Genomic DNA, 20,088 nt, shown 5'->3' on the forward strand with positions numbered 1-20,088 from the left:
CTTCATATGGAACTTTCAGAATCTCAGAAAGCTCTTACATTCTATTCCTCAGGAAATTCACGTACTAATGAGCAAATTGTGATCAAGAGGCTCCAAGTAAAACCTTTTAATTTTTTTTAAGATTTATTTCTAAATATGAAGCTACAAATATCAACAGCATGTTCTGTGTCCTCTGGAGATAAGAAAGAATTGTGTGGACATTGTTAGCTCTATATCTGGTTACTCCCCCTAAACCTCATGTAACTGTTCTAGTCTCTGAATTGATTTGGTGCCCTTTCATTTTTTTAAAATTGAAGTATAGTTGATTTATAATACTGTGATGGTTTTAGGTGTACAGCATAGTGATTCAATTATTTTTTTCTGATTATATTCCATCATAGGTAATTATAAGTATTGAATATAGTTCCCTGAGCTATAAGGAAGGTCCTTGTTGCTTATCTATTTTATGTAAAGTAGTTTGTTTTCTTTAATTCCATACTCCTCATTTTTCCACCCTCCCTCTCCCCTTTGGTGAGCATAAGTTTGTGTTCTATGTCTATGAGTCTGTTTCTGCTTTGTATGTACTATTTTTTTAGATTCCACATATAAGTGATATCATATAGTATGTCTTTCTCTGACTTACTTCACAAAGTAAAATATTATCTAGGAATATCTGTGTTGCTGCAAATAGCAATATTTAATTCATTCTTATGGCTGGGTAATATTTCATTGTGTGTGTATATTTATATACATATGTGTATGTGTGTATATATATATATATAGTTGCTGTTGTTCAGTCTTTGCAACCCCACGGACTGCAGCATTCCAGGCCTCCCTGTCCCTCACCATCTCCCAGAGTTTGCCCAAGTTCATGTCCATTGCATCGGTGATGCCATCCAGTCATCTCATCCTCTGATGTCCACTTCTCCTTTTGTTGATGGTTTGTCTTTTCCTTTTGTTGATGGTTTCCTTTGCTGCATCAAAGCTTTTAAATTTGAATACTTCTCATTTGTTTATTTTTGCTTTTACTGCATTTGCCTTGGGAGAGTGATCTAAGAAAATACTGCTATAATTTATTTCAGAGAAAATTTTGCTTCTGTTTGACCTATGTTCTTCTCTAGGAGTTCTATGGTGTCAAGTCTTACATTTGGGGTTCCCAGGTGGCTCTGTGGTAAAGAATCTGCCTACCAATGCAGGATATGCAGGAGACATGGGTTTGATTCCTGGGTTGGGAAGATCCCCAGGAGAAGAAAATGGCACTCCACTCCAGTATTCCTGCCTGGAAAATTCCATGGACAGAGGAGCCTGGCAGGCTATAGTACATGGGAATTGCAAAAGGTTAGACACCACTGAGAATGCACACATGTCTTGTATGTAGGACTGTAAACCATTTTGAGTTTTTGTATATGGTGTGAGAAAGTGTTCTAATTTCAATGATTTACAAGTAGCTGTCCAGCTTTTCCAACATCACTTGCTGAAGAGACTGTCTTTTCTCCATTGTATATTCTTGTCTCCATTGTCACAGGTTAACTGACCATAGGTGTGTGGGTTTGTTTCTGGGCTCTCTGGCATATTCCATTGACCTATATATTTGTGCCAATACCATGCTGTTTTGATTACTTTTGCTTTGTAGTCTTACCTGAAGTCTGGAAGGGTTTTACCTCTAGCTTTTTGTTCTTTTTCTTCAGGTTTGCTTTGGCAACACTGTCTTTTTTCATTCCATCTAAGTTTTAGGATTACTTTTTCTACTACTTCTGTGAAAAATATCATGGGTATTTTGATGGGGATTGCATTATATTGTAGTTTGCTTTGGGTAGTATGACCATTTTAACAATATTAATTTTTCCAGTCCCAGAGCATGGGATATCTTACCATTTCTTTGAATTATCTTCAAGTTCTTTTATCAATGTTTTACAGTTTTTAGCATATAGGTCTTTAAACTTGTTGGTTATGTTTATTCTTAGATATTTTATTTTGATGTAATTTTAAACAGGATTTTTTTTTTCAATTTCTTTTTGTGGTACTTCATTATTACTTTAAAGAAATTCAACAGATCTCTGTATATCAATCTTGTATTCTACTGTAGAAATACAAAAAACCATAAGGGAATACTATGAACAATTATATGCCAACAAATTTGACAACCTAGAAGAAACAGACAAGTTTCTAGAAACATACCACCCACCAAAATTAAATCAAGAAGAAACAGATTTTAAAAAAGAAGAAATAGATAATTTAAATAGATTGATCACTAGATGTGAAGTAGAATCTGTAATTTAAAAACTCCCTACAAACAAAAGTCCAGGACCAGATGGTCTCACAGGCAAAATTCTATCAAACATACAAAGAAGAACTTATACTGATCCTTCTCAAAATCTTCCAAAACAACTGAAGAGGAGGGGGCACTCCTAAAGACATTCCACAAAGCTGCCATCACCCTGATACCAAAATCAGACAAAGACACGACCAAAAAAGGCAATTACAGTCCAACATCTTTCATTAATATATAGATGTGAAAATTCCCCACAAAATATTAGCAAACCGAATGTAACAAGACCAAAAAAATCATACACCACAACCAAGTGGGATTCGTCCCAAATTCACAAGGATGGGTCATAATATGCAAATCAATCAATCACCACATCAACCAAAGAAAAGACAAAAACCACCTGATCAAAAAACTAAGAGGAAAGGACACTCCTAAAGACATTCTATAAAGCCACCATCAACTAAGGTCCTACTGTATAGCACAGAGAACTATTAATATATTCAATATCATGTGATAAACCATAATGGAGAAGAATATATAAAAGAAAGAATATATATATATATATATATATATATATATATATAACTGAATCACTTTGCTATACATCAGAAATTAACACAACATTGTAAATCAAGTATACTTCATTAAAAAAATATTGACTACGAAATGAAGAAAAAACAACTAGAGAAGTAGATGGCAAATCTTGTATCCTGCTACCTTCTTGAATTCATTTATTAGTAGTAATAGTTTTTGTGTGGAGATTTTAGGATTCTCTATAATCATGCCATTTGCAAACAGTGACAACTTGACCTCTTCTCTTTCGATTTGAATACCTATTTTTTCGTTTCTTTTGCATGGCAAGGACTTCCAACACTATGTTGAATAGAAGTGAGAGTGGGTGATGCCCTTTGAATTTTAAAAGCCACTGGTATTTACAACTGATGGACTAAGAAATGATCTAAAGTATACAAAGCAACAGTTTCCTCTCCATAAATCCCCTAACACCTTTGGATTCTTAGAATTTCATTCACTATTCCATTTTGTCTACTTGAGTTGCTTCTGTCACATTTTCATTTGGACAAATAATAGTCAGCACTAACATTTCTAGCTACAGATACCTTTTTTGAAGAAGGTAACATCCAGGATTAAATCTGAAGCATCTAATGTAGCATCACCATTTTAAGCATTTTTGAAATATTCACAACATGAAATAATAACATGTCCTCCAGGTTCTTATTCACATGCCCTTCTCTGCATTTAAGTATGTAAATAATCCAACAGTACAGCAGAGGTAAGGACAGACAAATAATCTATGACTCTATACTCAAAGAGACATCTTCCAAGGGCTAGAGAACAAGAAGGACTTTTAGAAATTTGTAGAATTTTAGTTTTTGTCCTTTCCAGGATGGCAAATCTGGGTATGTGAGCCTCCACTCTCCTCTACTTCAATAACTGCAGACAAGATTAACTGATCTCATAGATGTGTCTCGAGAATTCTACTTAACACCATCCAAAGAAATTATGATCAAGCCACTGACAGTGGTTCCTAGAGGTCATTCCTGGCCCAGTACAGAGATTGCCAAAATTTTTATTTACAGTATCAGAGAGTAAATATTTTATTGGAGAATAATTGCTTTACAGAATTTTGTTGTCTTCTGTCACACCTCAACATGCAGACAGTAAATATTTCAAACTTTGCAGCATATGGCTTCTTTCCCCTTAACTTCACTGTTGTATTACAAAAGCAGTTACAGACAATTTATAAAAAAACGAGGGACTTTACTAGTTGTCCAATGGCTAAGACTCCAAGTTCCCAATGCAGGGGGCCCAGGCTCAATCCCTGGTCAGGAACTAGATCTCACATGCCACAACTAAAGATCTTGCATGCTACAAAGAAGATCCCATGTGTGCAATTCAGACCTAGGGCAGCCAAGAAAAAAAAAAAAAGGATGTGGCTCCCCCCAAATTTTATTTATAGACAATGAAATTTAAATTTGATGTAATCTTCTTGTGTTATTCAATATTCCTCTATTGATTTTTTTCAGCCAATCAAAATTGTAAAAAGAATTATTTGCATAAAACAGGTGGCAGACTAGATTTAGCTATACTACCATTCTGAAGGAGATCAGCCCTGGGATTTGTTTGGAAGGAATGATGCTAAAGCTGAAACTCCAGTACTTTGGCCACCTCATGCGAAGAGTTGATTCATTGGAAAAGACTCTGATGCTGGGAGGGATTGGGGGCAGGAGGAGAAGGGGACGCCAGAGGATGAGATGGCTGGATGGCATCACTGACTCGATGGACGTGAGTCTCAGTGAATTCCAGGAGTTGGTGATGGACAGGGAGGCCTGGCGTGCTGCAATTCATGGGGTCACAAAGAGTGGGACACGACTGAGCGACTGATCTGATCTGATGCCAACTTTTATTCCTAGTACAATTATTTTATTTTGCACAAAAGGAAATAGGACACACAAAGGTGACTTGTTTAAAATCACATGAATCACGTGTGGTAGAGGCAGTCATTTTGTCTCAAGTTGTCTTAAAGATAGTCCATGCAAGCATGTGTGTGTGCTAACTTGCTTCAGTCGTGTCCGACTCCTTGTGACCCTATGAACTGTAGCCTGCCAGACTCCTCTGTCCATGGGATGCTCCAAGCAAGAATACTGGAATGGGCTGCCATGCCCTCCTCCAGGCAATCTTCCTAACTCAGGGATGGAAACCATGTCTCTTATGTCTCCTGCATTGGCAGGCAGGTGTTTTTTTTTTTTTTTACCACTAGAACCACCTGGGAAGCCCAACAATGGTCCATATTGGCTCTTCAGTATTCTATTTCCCCTCAGTGATACGAATCAAACAACATATTCTCCTTTAAGAACATAACATTTTTCTGGATCATTTTGAAATATATCTTTACTACTTTAAGACTCAATATAGGATCATATGGAGTATATATGCTTATGTGCATGGATTTATAAGTTGAAATCATTTTTCAGTTTTACTACCAATGTACTCCTGTACTTTAAACTAATTCCAATATTTGCAACCAGTTCATTTTATAACACATATATAACTTAGAAATTAAGTATAAAATATTCAGAGAATAGATTTCAGTTCAGTTCAGTCACTCAGTCGTGTCTGACTCTGCAACCCTATAGACTGCAGCATGCCAGGCTTCCCTGTCCATCACCAACTCCCAGAGCTTGCTAAAACTCATGTATATCGAGTTGGTGAGGCGATCCAACCATCTCATCTTCTGTTGTCTTCTTCTCCTTCTGCCTTCAATCTTGCCCAGCATCAGGGTCTTTTCAAATGAGTCCATTCTTCGCATCAGGTGGCCAAAGTATTGCAGTTTCAGCTTCAGCATCAGTCCTTCCAATGAATATTCAGGACTGATTTCTTTTAGGATTGACTGGTTTTATCTCCTTGCAGTCCAAGGGACTCTCAAGAGTCTCCTCGAACATCACAGTTCAAAAGTGTCAATTCTTCGGTGCTCAGCTTTCTATATATTCCAACTCTCACATCCATACATGACAACTGGAAAAACCATAGCTTTTTAGAAACTGGAGCCTATTATACAGAGTGAAGTAAGCCAGAAGGAAAAACATAAATACAGTATACTAACGCATATATATGGAATTTAGAAAGATGGTAACAATAACCCGGTGTACGAGACAGCAAAAGAGACACTGATGTATAGAACAGTCTTATGGACTCTGTGGGAGAGGGAGAGGGTGGGAAGATTTGGGAGAATGGCAATGAAACATGTAAAATATCATGTAGGAAACGAGTTGCCAGTCCAGGTTCGATGCACGATGCTGGATGCTTGGGGCTGGTGCACTGGGACGGCCCAGAGGGATGGTATGGGGAGGGAGGAGGGAGGAGGGTTCGGGATGGGGAACACATGTATACCTGTGGCGGATTCATTTTGATATTTGGCAAAACTAATACAATTATGTAAAGTTTAAAAATAAAATTAGAAAAAAAAAAAAAGAATCCACCAAAGAGGCCATGGGAAAAAAAAAAAAAAAGAAAAACCATAGCTTTGACTAGACGGACCTTTGTTGGCAAAGTAATGGCTCTGCTTTTTAATATGCTGTCTAGGTTGGTCATAGCTTTTCTTCCAAGGAGCAAGCATCTTTTAATTTCATGGCTGCAGTCACAATCTGCAGTGATTTTGGAGCCCCCAAAATAAAATCTGTCACTATTTCCATTGTTTCCCCATCTATTTGCATGAAGTGATGGGACCAGATGCCATGATCTTAGTTTTCTGAATGTTGAGTTTTAAGTCAACTTTTTCAATGTCCTCTTTCACTTTCATCAAGAGGCTCTTTAGTTCTTCTTCTCTTTCTGCCATAAGGGTGGTGTCATCTGCATATCTGAGGTTATTGATATTTCTCCCAGCAATCTTGATTCCAGCTTGTGCTTCGTCCAGCCTAGCATTTCTCATGATGTACTCTGCATATAAGTTAAATAAGCAGGGTGACAATATACAGCCTTGACATATTCCTTTCTCAATTAAAACCAGTCTGTTGTTCCATGTCCAGTTGTAACTGTTGCTTCTTGACCTGCATACAGTTTTCTCAAGGGGCAGGTCAGGTGGTCTGGTATTCCCATCTCTTTAAGAATTTTCCACAGTTTGTTGTGATCCACACAGTCAAAGGCTTTGGTATATTCAATTAAGCAGATGTTTTTCCGGAACTCTCTTGCTTTTTTGATGATCCAGCGGATGTTGGCAATTTGATCTCTGGTTCCTCTGGCTTTTCTAAATTCAGCTTGAACATCTGGGAGTTCACAGTTCACTACTGTTGCAGCCTGGCTTGGAGAATTTTAAATATTACTTTACTAGTGTGTGAGATGAGTGCAATCATGTGATAGTTTGAACATTCTTTGTTCAACAGAATAGAACATTTAGAATAGATTTAGTCAGTTTTAAAATAAAATGCTCTATTATATTGATACTTGAAATAGTAGTTCTCAGAAATATCTGAAAAATGAAATAACCATCATTAAAATATATTTAACTCTACTTAAGACCAAGAATGGCAACCCACTCCAGTGTTCTTGCCTGGAGAATCCCAGGGACGGGGGAGCCTGGTGGGCTGCCATCTATGGGGTCGCACAGAGTCAGACACGACTGAAGCGATTTAGCAGCAGTAGCAAGACCAAGAAATATTTTGGGAAAAACAATTTTTTTTATTTATTGTTTAACATCAAACGAGCCCCCTTGATCGTAGAGGAAACCCCTGTTCTTGTGAGTTGAGCATTTTCATAGAGAAAATTACGCCGACGAGCTGGCTTTTTGTCAAACATCTCGTTATGAGCATCAACTTTGGCTTTTACTTTCAACGGCAGTATGGAAATTTGAGGTAACCCATTGATCTCATACAACCAGTACATATCTTCTGTCTAGAAACAAGGAGAGGAAGAGACTTTATACACAATATCCAGGGACTCAGAAAAATGTGAGAAAATACTTACCAAATTAACAACTTCTCTCTTCTCCATGTAAGGTATGGGAAGGGCACAAAACTGAAACTGCATTTGTGCATTAAGGGCACAAATCTGATAAATAAATGATTAGTGTGGAAAATAAATTCAGGAATGCATTTGGCTTTATGAATTAAAAAACATTCAATAAAAAGTCACACTTAGAGGTCTGCCCTGTGGGTGAAGCCATCTATTTGGTTTGCATGAGACTATCACCTAGCATGAACTATATGTAATGGAAATAATACCTTGCAGGATTTATCTAAGGGAATTCCAATATGGCTATAGAACCAACTGGTATGATGTCAAGCTTCTGTTTTTAAGATTATGAAAGTACATCATTAATATAACTACCTGTAATTATTGAGCATGGTGCAAACTCATTAATGAAAATCAAAATTTAAATCCAAGTCAGTACAGCTTACATAGGAATTTACTTAAAAACCCTTCATTTCTTCTGCATTTTTGTGCAGAATGACAATACTGAATTAGGTTGTCTAGCATTTTCTGCACATGTATGTTCATACTTAAATCACATTGCTCTTACAGAGTTTCCTGATGCTACCTGTGTTTATCCAGGACTTCTGCCTCACATAAGAATTGTATCATGTATGTTCAGAAAACTCACTCAAGAGAAGTTCAGGTCAAGAAAATACTGTAGTCATTATCAGGATTTAATATGTAATGTGATATCTGTCAATGAATGTTAAATTCAGGAATTTCTTGCACATCTGGAATGGTCATGTTTTACTTGAAACTGGCCCTTCTATCCCAGGAGGACCAACCCCATGTCCAAGGAGCCGTGGCTGCGCGGGCGCAGGAGGGCCTAGAGGAGCTATCCCACGTTGAAGGTCAGGAAGGGTGGTGGTAAGGAGATACCCCTCATCCAAGGTAAGGAGCAGCAGCTGTGCTTTGCTGGAGCAGCCACGAAGAGATATCCCACGTCCAAGGTAAGAGAAACCCAAGTAAGATGGTTGGTGTTGCAAGAGGGCATCAGAGAGCAGACACACTGAAACCATACTCACAGAAAACTAGTCAATCTAATCACACTAAGACCACAGCCTTGTCTAACTCAATGAAACTAAGCCATGCCCGTGGGGCAACCCAGGACAGGCGGGTCACGGTGGAGAGATCTGACAGAATGTGGTCCACTGGAGAAGGGAATGGCAAATCACTTCAGTATTCTTGCCTTGAGAACCCCATGAACAGTATGAAAAGGCAAAATGATAGGATACTGAAAGAGGAACTCCCCAGATTGGTAGGTGCCCAATACGCTACTGGAGATCAGTGGAGAAATAACTCCAGAAAGAATAAAGGGATGGAGTCAAAGCAAAAAGAATACCCATCTGTGGATGTGACTGGTGATAGAAGCAAAGTCCAATGCTGTAAAGAGCAATATTGCATAGGAACCTGGAATGTAAGGTCCATGAATCAAGGCAAACCAGAAGTGGTCAAACAAGAGATGGCAAAAGTGAATGTCAACATTCTAGGAATCAGCAAACTAAAATGGACTGGAATGGGTGAATTTAACTCAGATGACCATTATATCTACTACTGGGGACAGGAATCCCTCAGAAGAAATGGAGTAGCCATCATGGTCAACAAAAGAGTATGAAATGCAGTACTTGGATGCAACCTCAAAAATGACAGAATGATCTCTGTTCGTTTCCAAGGCAAACCATTCAATATCACAGTAATCCAAGTCTATGCACCAACCAGTAACTCTGAAGAAGCTGAAGTTGAATGGTTCTATGAAGACCTACAAGGCCTTTTAGAACTAACACCCAAAAAAGATGTCCTTTTCATTATAGGGGACTGGAATGCAAAAGTACGAAGTCAAGAAACACCTGGAGTAACAGGCAAATTTGGCCTTGGAATACAGAATGAAGCAGGGCAAAGACTAATAGAGTTTTGCCAAGAAAATGCACTGGTCATAACAAACACCCTCTTCCAACAACACAAGAGAAGACTCTATACATGGACATCACCAGATGGTCAACACTGAAATCAGATTGATTATAGTCTTTGCAGCCAACGATGGAGAAGCTCTATACAGTCAGCAAAAACAAGACCAGGAGCTGACTGTGACTCAGATCATGAACTCCTTATCGCCAAATTCAGACTTAAATTGAAGAAAGTAGGGAAAACCACTAGACCATTCAGGTATGACCTAAATCAAATCCCTTATGATTATACAGTGGAAGTGAGAAATAGATTTAAGGGCCTAGATCTGATAGATAGAGTGCCTGATGAACTATGGACTGAGGTTCGTGACATTATACAGGAGACAGGGATCAAGACCATCCCCATGGAAAAGAAATGCAAAAAAGCAAAATGGCTGTCTGGGGAGGCCTTACAAATAGCTGTGAAAAGAAGAGAAGCAAAAAGCAAAGGATAAAAGCAAAGATATAAGCATCTGAATGCAGAGTTCCAAAGAATAGCAAGGAGAGATAAGAAAGCTTTCTTCAGCGATCAATGCAAAGAAATAGAGGAAAGCAACAGAATGGGAAAGACTAGAGATCTCTTCAAGAAAATTAGAGATACCAAGGGAACATTTCATGCAAAGATAGGCTCGATAAAGGACAAAAATGGTATGGACCTAACAGAAGCAGAAGATATTAAAAGAGATGGCAAGAATACACAGAAGAACTGTACAAAAAAGATCTTCATGACCCAGATAATCACGATGGTGTGATCACTCACCTAGAGCCAGACATCCTAGAATGTGAAGTCAAGTGGGCCTTAGAAAGCATCACTACGAACATAGCTAGTGGAGGTGATGGAATTCCAGTTGAGCTATTTCAAATCCTGAAAGATGATGCTGTGAAAGTGCTGCACTCAATATGCCAGGAAATTTGGAAAACTCAGCAGTGGCCACAGGACTGGAAAAGGTCAGTTTTCATTCCAATCCCAAAGAAAGGCAATGCCAAAGAATGCTCAAACTACTGCACAATTGCACTCATCTCACACGCTAGTAAAGTAATGCTCAAAATTCTGCAAGCCAGGCTTCAGCAATATGTGAACGGTGAACTTCCAGATGTTAAAGCTGGTTTTAGAAAAGGCAGAGGAACCAGAGATCAAATTGCCAACATCCGTTTGATCATGGAAAAAGCAAGAGAGTTCCAGAAAAACTTCTATTTCTGCTTTATTGACTATGCCAAAGCCTTTGACTGTGTGGATCACAATAAACTGTGGAAAATTCTGAAAGAGATGGGAATACCAGACCACCTGATCTGCCTCTTGAGAAATTTGTATGCAGGTCAGGAAGCAACAGTTAGAACTGGACATGGAACAACAGACTGGTTCCAAATAGGAAAAGGAGTACGTCAAGGCTGTATATTATCACCCTGCTTAATTAACTTATATGCAGAGTACATCATGAGAAATGCTGGACTGGAAGAAGCACAAGCTGGAATCAAGATTGCCGGGAGAAATATCAATAACCTGAGATATGCAGATGACACCACCCTTATGGCAGAAAGTGAAGAGGAACTCAAAAGCCTCTTGATGAAAGTGAAAGTGGAGACTGAAAAAGTTGGCTTAAAGCTCAACATTCAGAAAACGAAGATCATGGCATCTGGTCCCATCACTTCATGGGAAATAGATGGGGAAACAGTGGAAACAGTGTCAGACTTTATTTTGGCGGCTCCAAAATCACTACAGATGGTGATTGCAGCCATGAAATTAAAAGTCGCTTACTCCTTGGAAGGAAAGTTATGACCAACCTAGATAGCATATTCAAAAGCAGAGACATTCCTTTGCCAACAAAGGTCCGTCTAGTCAAGGCTATGGTTTTTCCTGTGGTCATGTATGGATGTGAGAGTTGGACTGTGAAGAAGGCTGAGCGCCGAAGAATTGACGTTTTAAAGTGTGGTGTTGGAGAAGACTCTTGAGAGTCCCTTGGACTGCAAGGAGATCCAACCAGTCCATTCTGAAGGAGATCAGCCCTGGGATTTGTTTGGAAGGAATGATGCTCAAGCTGAAACTCCAATACTTTGGCCACCTCATGCGAAGAGTTGACTCATTGGAAAAGACTCTGATGCTGGGAGGGATTGGGGGCAGGAGGAGAAGGGGACGACAGAGGATGAGATGGCTGGATGGCATCATTGACTCGATGGACGTGAGTCTCAGTGAACTCTGGGAGTTGGTGATGGACAGGGAGGCCTGGCGTGCTGCGATTCATGGGGTCGCAAAGAGTTGGACACGACTGAGCGGCTGAACTGTACTGAACTGGCCCTTCTATCCAGTTCATAGTAATTAAGTATTCAGAATCAATGAGTCTGGCTTTGTTGTTGAGCAGACAAACCAAGAACCATACTACAACTGGGTTAAATAACATTTTACTTCATATAAGGATGTTCAATTTGAAAAACACAGCTACATTTTGGTGATTGTGCATAAGTGGTTGTAAATGTTTATAAGTGACTCACTTATGGGTACAAATGTATGAGCTACATGAAGGAACCTGCATCCATGCCCGAGCTTAGTGGGTACACAGTAGTGAGCTATGTGAAGGGATGTACTCTCCCATTCAGAACCTAGTGATACACATGGTAACTACATGTAAGTATCTGTTCTTTTGCCCAACATATCTACAAGACCATCTGAAAATAATAACCGATAAATACACTTTTAAATCCTAAATGTTACTGTATACATTTCAATTAAGATTCAAGTAATTTTGCAGTAAGTGATACACAGAAATCTCTTGCATTCCTATACACTGACATCCAAAGATCAGAAAGATAAATTAAGGAAAAAATCCCATCTACCATCACATCAAAAAAAAATAAACTACCTAGGAATAAACCTATCTAAGGAGGCAAAAGACCTATACTCAGAAAACTATATGATACTGATGAAAGAAATCAAAGATGATACAAACAGATGGAGAGATATACCATGTTCTTGGATTGGAAGACTCGATATTGTGAAAATGATTATACTGTCCAAAGCAATCTACAGATTCAATGCAATCCCTATCAAACTACCAAGGGCATTTTTCACAGAATTAGAACAAAAATTTTTATAATTTGTATAGACACACAGAAGACTCCAAATAGCAAAAGTAATCCTGAGAAAGAAAAATGGAACTGGAGGAATCATGCTCTCTGAATTCAGACTCTACAACAAAGCTACAGTCATCAAAACAGTATAGCAGTAGCACAAAAACCAGAAATATAGATCAATGGAACAGAATAGGAAGTCCAGAAATAAATCCACACACCTGTGGTCAAGTAATCTATGACAAAGGAGGCAAGAGTATACATTGGAGAAAAGACAGTCTCTTCAATAAGTGGTGCTGGGAAAACTGGATAGCTTGATGTAAAAGAAAAGAAATAGAACATTTTAACATGATACACAAAAATACACTCAAAATGAATTACAGACCTAGATGTAAGGTCAGATACTATAAACCTCTTAGAGCAAAACACAGGCAGAACACTTTTACATTAATCAAAACAAGATCTTTTTTGATCTACCTCCTAGAATAATGAAAATAAAACCAAAAATAAACAAATGGGGCCTAATCAAATCTACAAGCTTTTGCTCAGCAAAGGAAACTATAAACAAAATGAAAAGACAACCCATAGAATGGGAGAAAATATTTGCAAACAAAACAATCTACAAGGGATTAATCTCCAAAATATAAAAACAGCTCATGCAGCTCATTATCAAAAACCAAACAACCCAATCAAAAATTATGCAGAAGATCTAAACAGTCATTTCTCCAAAGAAGAAAAAAACACATGAAAAGATGCTCAACATCGCTAATAATTAGAGAAAGGCAAATCAAAGCTACAGTGAGGTATCACATTACACTGATCAGAATGCTAAGTCTTCAGTTGTGTCTGACACTTGGTGGCCCCATGGACTATAGCCTGCCAGGTTCCTCTGTCCACTGAATTTCCCAGGCAGGAACACTGGAGTGGGTTGCCATCTCCTCCTCCAGGGGATCTTTCTGAGACCAGGGATTGAACCCTGGTCTCTTACATCTCCTGCATTGGCAGGCAGGTTCTTTACCATGAGCACGACCTGGGAAGCCTATAACTGGTCAGGATGGCCATTGTCAAAATATCTGAAAACATAAATACTGGAGAGGGTGTGGAGGCAAGGGAACCCTTCTATACTGCTGGTGGAAATGTAAACTGGTACATCCACTGTGGAGAACAGTGTGGAGGTTTCTTAAAAAACTAAAAGAAGAGCTACCATGTGATCCAGCAATCTCATTCCTGGGCATATGCACTAAGAACACCAAAATTTGAAAAGATACATGCATTCCAATGTTCATTGCAGCACTATTTACAATAGCCAGAACATGGAAGCAACCTAAATGTCCATCAACAGATGAATAGATAAAGAAGACATGGTACACATATACAATGGTAGATTAGCATTAAAGGGAATGAAATAATGCCTCCTGCAGCAACCTGGATGCAGCTATAAGACTATCATACTTAGTGAATTGAGTCAGAAAGAGAAAGACAAATATATGATATCGCTTATATGTGGAAATCTTCTCGGAGAAGGCAATGGCACCCCACTCCAGTACTCTTGCCTGGAAAATCCCATGGATGGAGGAGCCTGGAAGGCTGCAGTCCATGGGGTCGCTGAGGGTCGGACACAACTGAGCGACTTCACTTTCACTTCACTTTCACTTATATGTGGAAATGTAAAAAATGGTACAACTGAACTTTAGAAAACAGAAATAGAGTGACAAATGTACAGAATGAATTTATGGTTAATGGGTAAGGCAGGAAGGAGGGATAAATTGGGAGACTGGGATTGACATATACACACTACTATATATAAAATAGATAAGGTATTCCTCTACCTAGGTTTCCCCAAGGGTCATAGTTGGTAAAGAATCTGCCTGTCAATGCAGGTGACCCAGATTTGATCCCAGGGTTGGGAAGATCCCCTGGAGAAGGAAACGGCAACACACTCGAGTATTCTTACCTGGATAATTCCATGGACTGAGGAGCCTGGAGGGCTACAGTCCCTGGGGTCACAAAGAGTTGGACACAACTGAGCACAAGGACAGTGAAAATGATATGAAAGTAAATGAATACCTTCATGTCACTAATATGTCAAAGAATCACTGTGCTCTTACATAAGAATGCCAAATTGACTATTATACGCAATTATGTTTAAATGAATTTTAAAAAACAAGTATTTTTTAAACAGATGAAATTTCCACATTTAAGTAATGGTTATCTAGTTTGAAACGGAATCAACCAAAGCCAATGACCTCATGGAATAAATTCTCAAAGCTATGTTTTAAAGGGTACATTCTCATGAATGGAAACAATGTTAGCAGATGTGCTCTGTACCCACCTACATCCCTCAGAGGTTTCCATTTCATTGCTGCACAACTTTCAATTGCCAGTATCTTCACCTCTTTGAAGTTTTTTAGAAACTTCAGAAGGCTTCTCTGCTGTCAGGGAGTTAACAATCCTTGGGAACAGTCCTCAATCAATGATTGAACAGTGGCAGGTGGTGTATAAACATTCCAAACTTCCTGGCCCCCTCAAGTGTGAATATTCTAAGGTATGGGTTCCACATGATTTCCCAGAGAACGCCCACGGTGTTAAATCACAGGGGCCCTCTCTGCTAATTGCCTTGGTAAATGCACCCTTTATTGATTTCTATTCCTTCTGTGTCTCATATCCTGGCTTCTCTACATCTGTTTCCTGTGATCACATGGTAAATATGCTACATGTACTTGAATCCTTATTTTAGGATCTACTTATGAGAAAATACAAACCAAGATACATGTATATAATACCATTTCCCACAATTTCATGACAATGGCCAATTCCCTTAAAACTAATATATGTAATTTATGCCTATGCCTAGGCCTCTCTACATATAAATATTTCTTTTGTACAATCCTTATATATTTTATCTTGGGTAATTCTAGAGTTCTCACAAGTTTGTATAAACTAAGATTCATCATGTCCACCACGGAAGCTGAATGGACTGTCCACTCTGAGTTACAGTGCTTTTTGTAACACTCTGATTAAGTTAACTTAAGTCTCTCAAAGCTAGTGCTATATGCTCTGTATAATAGTGGAGAAAAGACACTTTTTACTCACTCTAAATATGGTTTAGTTGAAAGGGAACTTATGAAGCTTGCTAACATGGTTGTTGAAGTTTGTAAAGGGTAATATTTAACTAAACTGTTCTTAAAAACACTTTTAATTTCCAATTAAACACAATGAAAATTATATGTTTCATATGTTACAAGTATTAATTGACTTAATGTTTCAAACAGTTTTAAAAAGATGATAATAATGTAAACAATAATTTTCATTTAGACAGTGAATTAACTTCTAAAATTCTTCACATTTATTATGTGAGACATCATGTTGTTATCATTAAGAGCAGGGTTTTGGAGTCAGACATTATTTGAACCATGATTTCAAAATCATTGATTTGATATATGTAATAAAATTTATGAACACCAAGGGCATTATACTGGGCATAAAAAGCCAGTCTCAAAAGCTTGCACATGATTCTATTTATATAATATTTTAGAAATCACAAAATCATAGGAATGGAGAAAAGATTACTAGTTGCCATGGGTAGACAGGGAATTACAGTGTTGGACTTGACTAGAAAGAGTTAGTAAGACATACTTCCTCTGCTGTGAAGGAAGAGTTTTCCACCTCACTTGTGATTATAGGTATATACATCTATGCTGCCACTAAGTCGCTTCAGTCATGTCCGACTCTGTGCGACCCCATAGACGGCAGCCCACCAGGCTCCCCCATCCCTGGGATTCTCCAGGCAAGAACACTGGAGTGGGTTGCCATTTCCTTCTTCAATGCAGGAAAGTGCAAAGTGAAAGTGAAGTCGCTCAGTCATGTCCAACTCTTTGCGACCCCATGGACTGCAGCCCACCAGGCTCCTTGGTCCATGGGATTTTTCAGGCAAGAGGACTGTAGTGGGGTGCTATTGCCTTCTCCGTATACATCTACAAATGGATTCAAATTGCCTAGAACCAGACATATACAAACATACACACAGACACACAAATGGATGTGAAAAGCACAAAACATGGAATAGGGTCTCTTCTAGTTAACACTATCTTGTTAATATATTTGTTTTGATATTTTACTACAGCTGTATAAGATGTTACCACTGGGAGAGCTGGGAGAAGGATTCATAGGACTACTATTTTTATGTCTTTACATATTTATTTAAATGAAAAAATATGAGATGTATGAGTCAAGTGAAAATTTGAACACTAAATGGATACTTAGGGGCTTCCCTGATAGCTCAGTTGGTAAAGAATCCACCTGCAATGCAAGAGACCCTGGTTCGATTCCTGGGTTGGGCAGATCTGCTGGAAAAGGGATAGGCTACCCACTCCAGTATTCTTGGGCTTCCCTTGTGGCTCAGCTGGTAAAGAATCCGCTTGCAATGTGGGAGACCCTGGTTTGATCCCTGGGTTGGGAGATCCCCTGGAGAAGGGAAAGGCTACCCACTCCAGTATTCTAGCCTGGAGAATTCCATAGATTGCATAGTCCATGGGGTCGCAAAGAGCCAGACATGACTGAGTGACTTTTACTTTCAAATGGATATTTAGTATGCACTGGTATTAAGGAATTATTATTAATTTTTAGATATGATAATGGTATCATGGTTAAGATTTTTATCTTTTAGAGATCAACAGAGAATATTTGTAGGTAATAGGAAGTCTTGGATTTTCTTCAAAATAATATGGGAAGTGAGGAAGGGGGTGGAAACATACTTGAAACAGGACTGGCCTTGGGTTGATAAGAGTTCATGTAGGATGATGAGTGCACAGAGAGTAAGTATTCTCTCCATTTTGGGGCATATTTTAAATTCTCCATAATAGAAATAGGATCAACAGTGATTTCTTAAATCAAAATAGTGATGTCTCAATTTTCCCCATATACACTTTATCAAACTATACTACTTCACACTAATCAAAATGTTATATTCTCAGTTGATCCCATATAAACTTATTCTTTCACAGAAACCCTTCAGTTCTGCTGCTAGTGATTTAATTGTCAAGTCTTCACAGGGAAATCAGAAACAGAATTTTGTTGGTAAAACTTCCTAAATATTAATAGTTAATTTTAGAAATATCCACCATATGTTATAAACTGAATATAATTTTATTCACAAATCTCTCTTTAAAATATCATTTTAAGAAGTAAGCACATTAACATAATAATTGTAATCAAATATTAACTCAGGAAATAGTTATGTGCAGCAAGGCTCCAGATGCTTTATATTTTTATTACCTGGATTGTAAGGGGTCTCAAAAAGATGAAAAATAAATGCTCTTCTCAAGCAATATTCAAAATTTTTCTCTATTCATTAAAACAGTAACAACACATTTTTCTGCGGTGGGGCTGCCTAATTAGTGTCTGACTCAGAAGTCTAGTAGTCACTTTGGCATCAGTAGTTGTGTCTCGAAATATGACTACAATTCCCTTGTGCCTGGGCTACTGAAAAAAGACAGTGGGAATAGACATCTTTTCCAAAATAACTTGAAGGTTACCTTTAGCCAAACGTTCATAGTAGGACAGATGTGGGAAATTTTATGGAGAAATTCTACTTACTGAATAAATTTTCAGAGTTGTATTTACCTTACATTTTAACAAAATGATCACTTTAACATTATTTTATATTAATGGCCCATTTCACACTATTTTGTTTCAATTCAAAATAAATTTTATTTTCTGTTTAATTTTCTTCATTTTAGACCTTAACATTTTCCTAACACCTTATCATTTATCCTTTGAAATCAAAGGTTTCAAAATCCCTATTGGAAATCACCTAAAGTCTTTGAATAAAGGGGTGTGGTGTTCAGTTGTGTCCTACTCTTTGCAACTCAATGGACTGTAGCCTGCCAGGCTTCTTTGTCCAGGGAATTTTCCAGGCAAGAATACTGGAGCAGGTTGCCATTTCCTATGCTGGAGATCTTCCCAACCCAGGGATGTAACCTGCAACTTTTGCATCTCCTGCACTGCAGGCAGATTCTTTATCTCTGAGCTACTTGGGAAACCCAAAGCCTTTGGATAGTCTATTATAGGAAATCATATGTCTATACAAATAACTTTTCAGTCATTATTTATCTCTTCCACAATTCCTCAGTGTGGAAAAGAAGCAATTTCCTATTTCCATTGATGATAACAACATTTGGGTTATATTTCACATTTAAAATTTCTTTTTTGACCAAAAGGAAATTAAAACAAGCAAAACAGTTGAAATATGTTGACTTTTGCAAGATAATGTTGCTGTTCTTTACCATTGATCATTGAGTGAAAGTTTTTTTCCCGAAGTCATTCAATGAATTTTGTGACATCAAATATCCTCGACTATTACCTTTCTAGAACTCACCTGTATTGCTAATGTTGCTTTGTATTTCCTGCTGTACATTGTGGGTATAAAACCCACAGTGATGAGAGTTCCTTTAGGAAGAAGTTCTCCAATCTGAGGTTTTACAAAAAATTCAGGATCACTGCCAGGTAGGAAGAATGCCATGTATGACTCAGGATTTCTGGAACAAAAATATATTATCAATGTTTAAAACTTTATCATTACCTTGTTCTCTGTATGAAAACTGGGGATAGGGCTTGGCTTATATCCCATTGCATAGGACTACAATTAAACATTAATGGTGCTTTACAGCCATGAGTCTGATACTTTTTACTTTATGGAATGCTTACAGAATAACAGTGATTGGGCATTTAAAAAATTACTGGAGTGTCATTCTCTCCAGGGTGACAAAAATGGAATCTTAAAGATTTTTAAAATCATATCTTATTTCTATAGTGTACAAAGAATACAATGCCATTACTATAAAAACTGGAAGAATCCAAGGTCCCAAATGAAAATTCAATTATTTGTAAATAGTTCAGTCGCTCAGTCATGTCCGACTCTTTGCGACCCCATGAATTGCAGCATGTCAGGCCTCCCTGTCCATCATCAACTCCTGGAGTTTACTCAAACTCTTGTCCATCGAGTCGGTGATGCCATCCAGCCATCTCATCCTCCGTCGTCCCCTTCTCCGCCTGCCCCCAATCCCTCCCAGCATCAGAGTCTTTTCCAATGAGTCAACTCTTTGCATGAGGTGGCTAAAGTATTGGAGTTTCAGCTTTAGTATCAGTCCTTCCAATGAACACCCAGGACTGATGTCCTTTAGAATATACTGGTTGGATCTCCTTGCAGTCCAAGGGACTCTCAAGAGTCTTCTCCAACACCACAGTTCAAAAGCATCAGTTCTTCGGCGCTCAGCTTTCTTCCCAGTCCAACTCACATCCATACATGACCACTGGAAAAACCATGGCCTTGACTAGACACACCTTTGT

General features: G+C 38.2%; 1 protein-coding gene across 4 annotated transcripts in view; it reads right to left on the minus strand.

Annotated features, from left to right (window-relative positions):
* Positions 1–7,418: 7,418 nt before the first annotated feature.
* Positions 7,419–20,088, minus strand: part of CFAP47 (cilia and flagella associated protein 47) — a 485,875-nt gene continuing 473,205 nt past the window's right edge. For all 4 annotated transcript variants that reach the window (XM_061410459.1, XM_061410458.1, XM_061410460.1 and 1 more), the window contains 2 exons: positions 19,118–19,277; positions 7,419–7,654 (listed from right to left, as the gene is read on the minus strand). In XM_061410459.1, the coding sequence (XP_061266443.1) occupies positions 7,442–7,654; positions 19,118–19,277 (373 nt within the window). In that variant the 3' untranslated portion in view covers positions 7,419–7,441. The remainder of the gene's footprint in view (positions 7,655–19,117; positions 19,278–20,088) is intronic.

The sequence above is a fragment of the Bos javanicus genome, chromosome X (assembly GCF_032452875.1).
Source record: "Bos javanicus breed banteng chromosome X, ARS-OSU_banteng_1.0, whole genome shotgun sequence".
In the NCBI taxonomy this organism is placed as follows: Eukaryota; Metazoa; Chordata; class Mammalia; order Artiodactyla; family Bovidae; genus Bos; species Bos javanicus.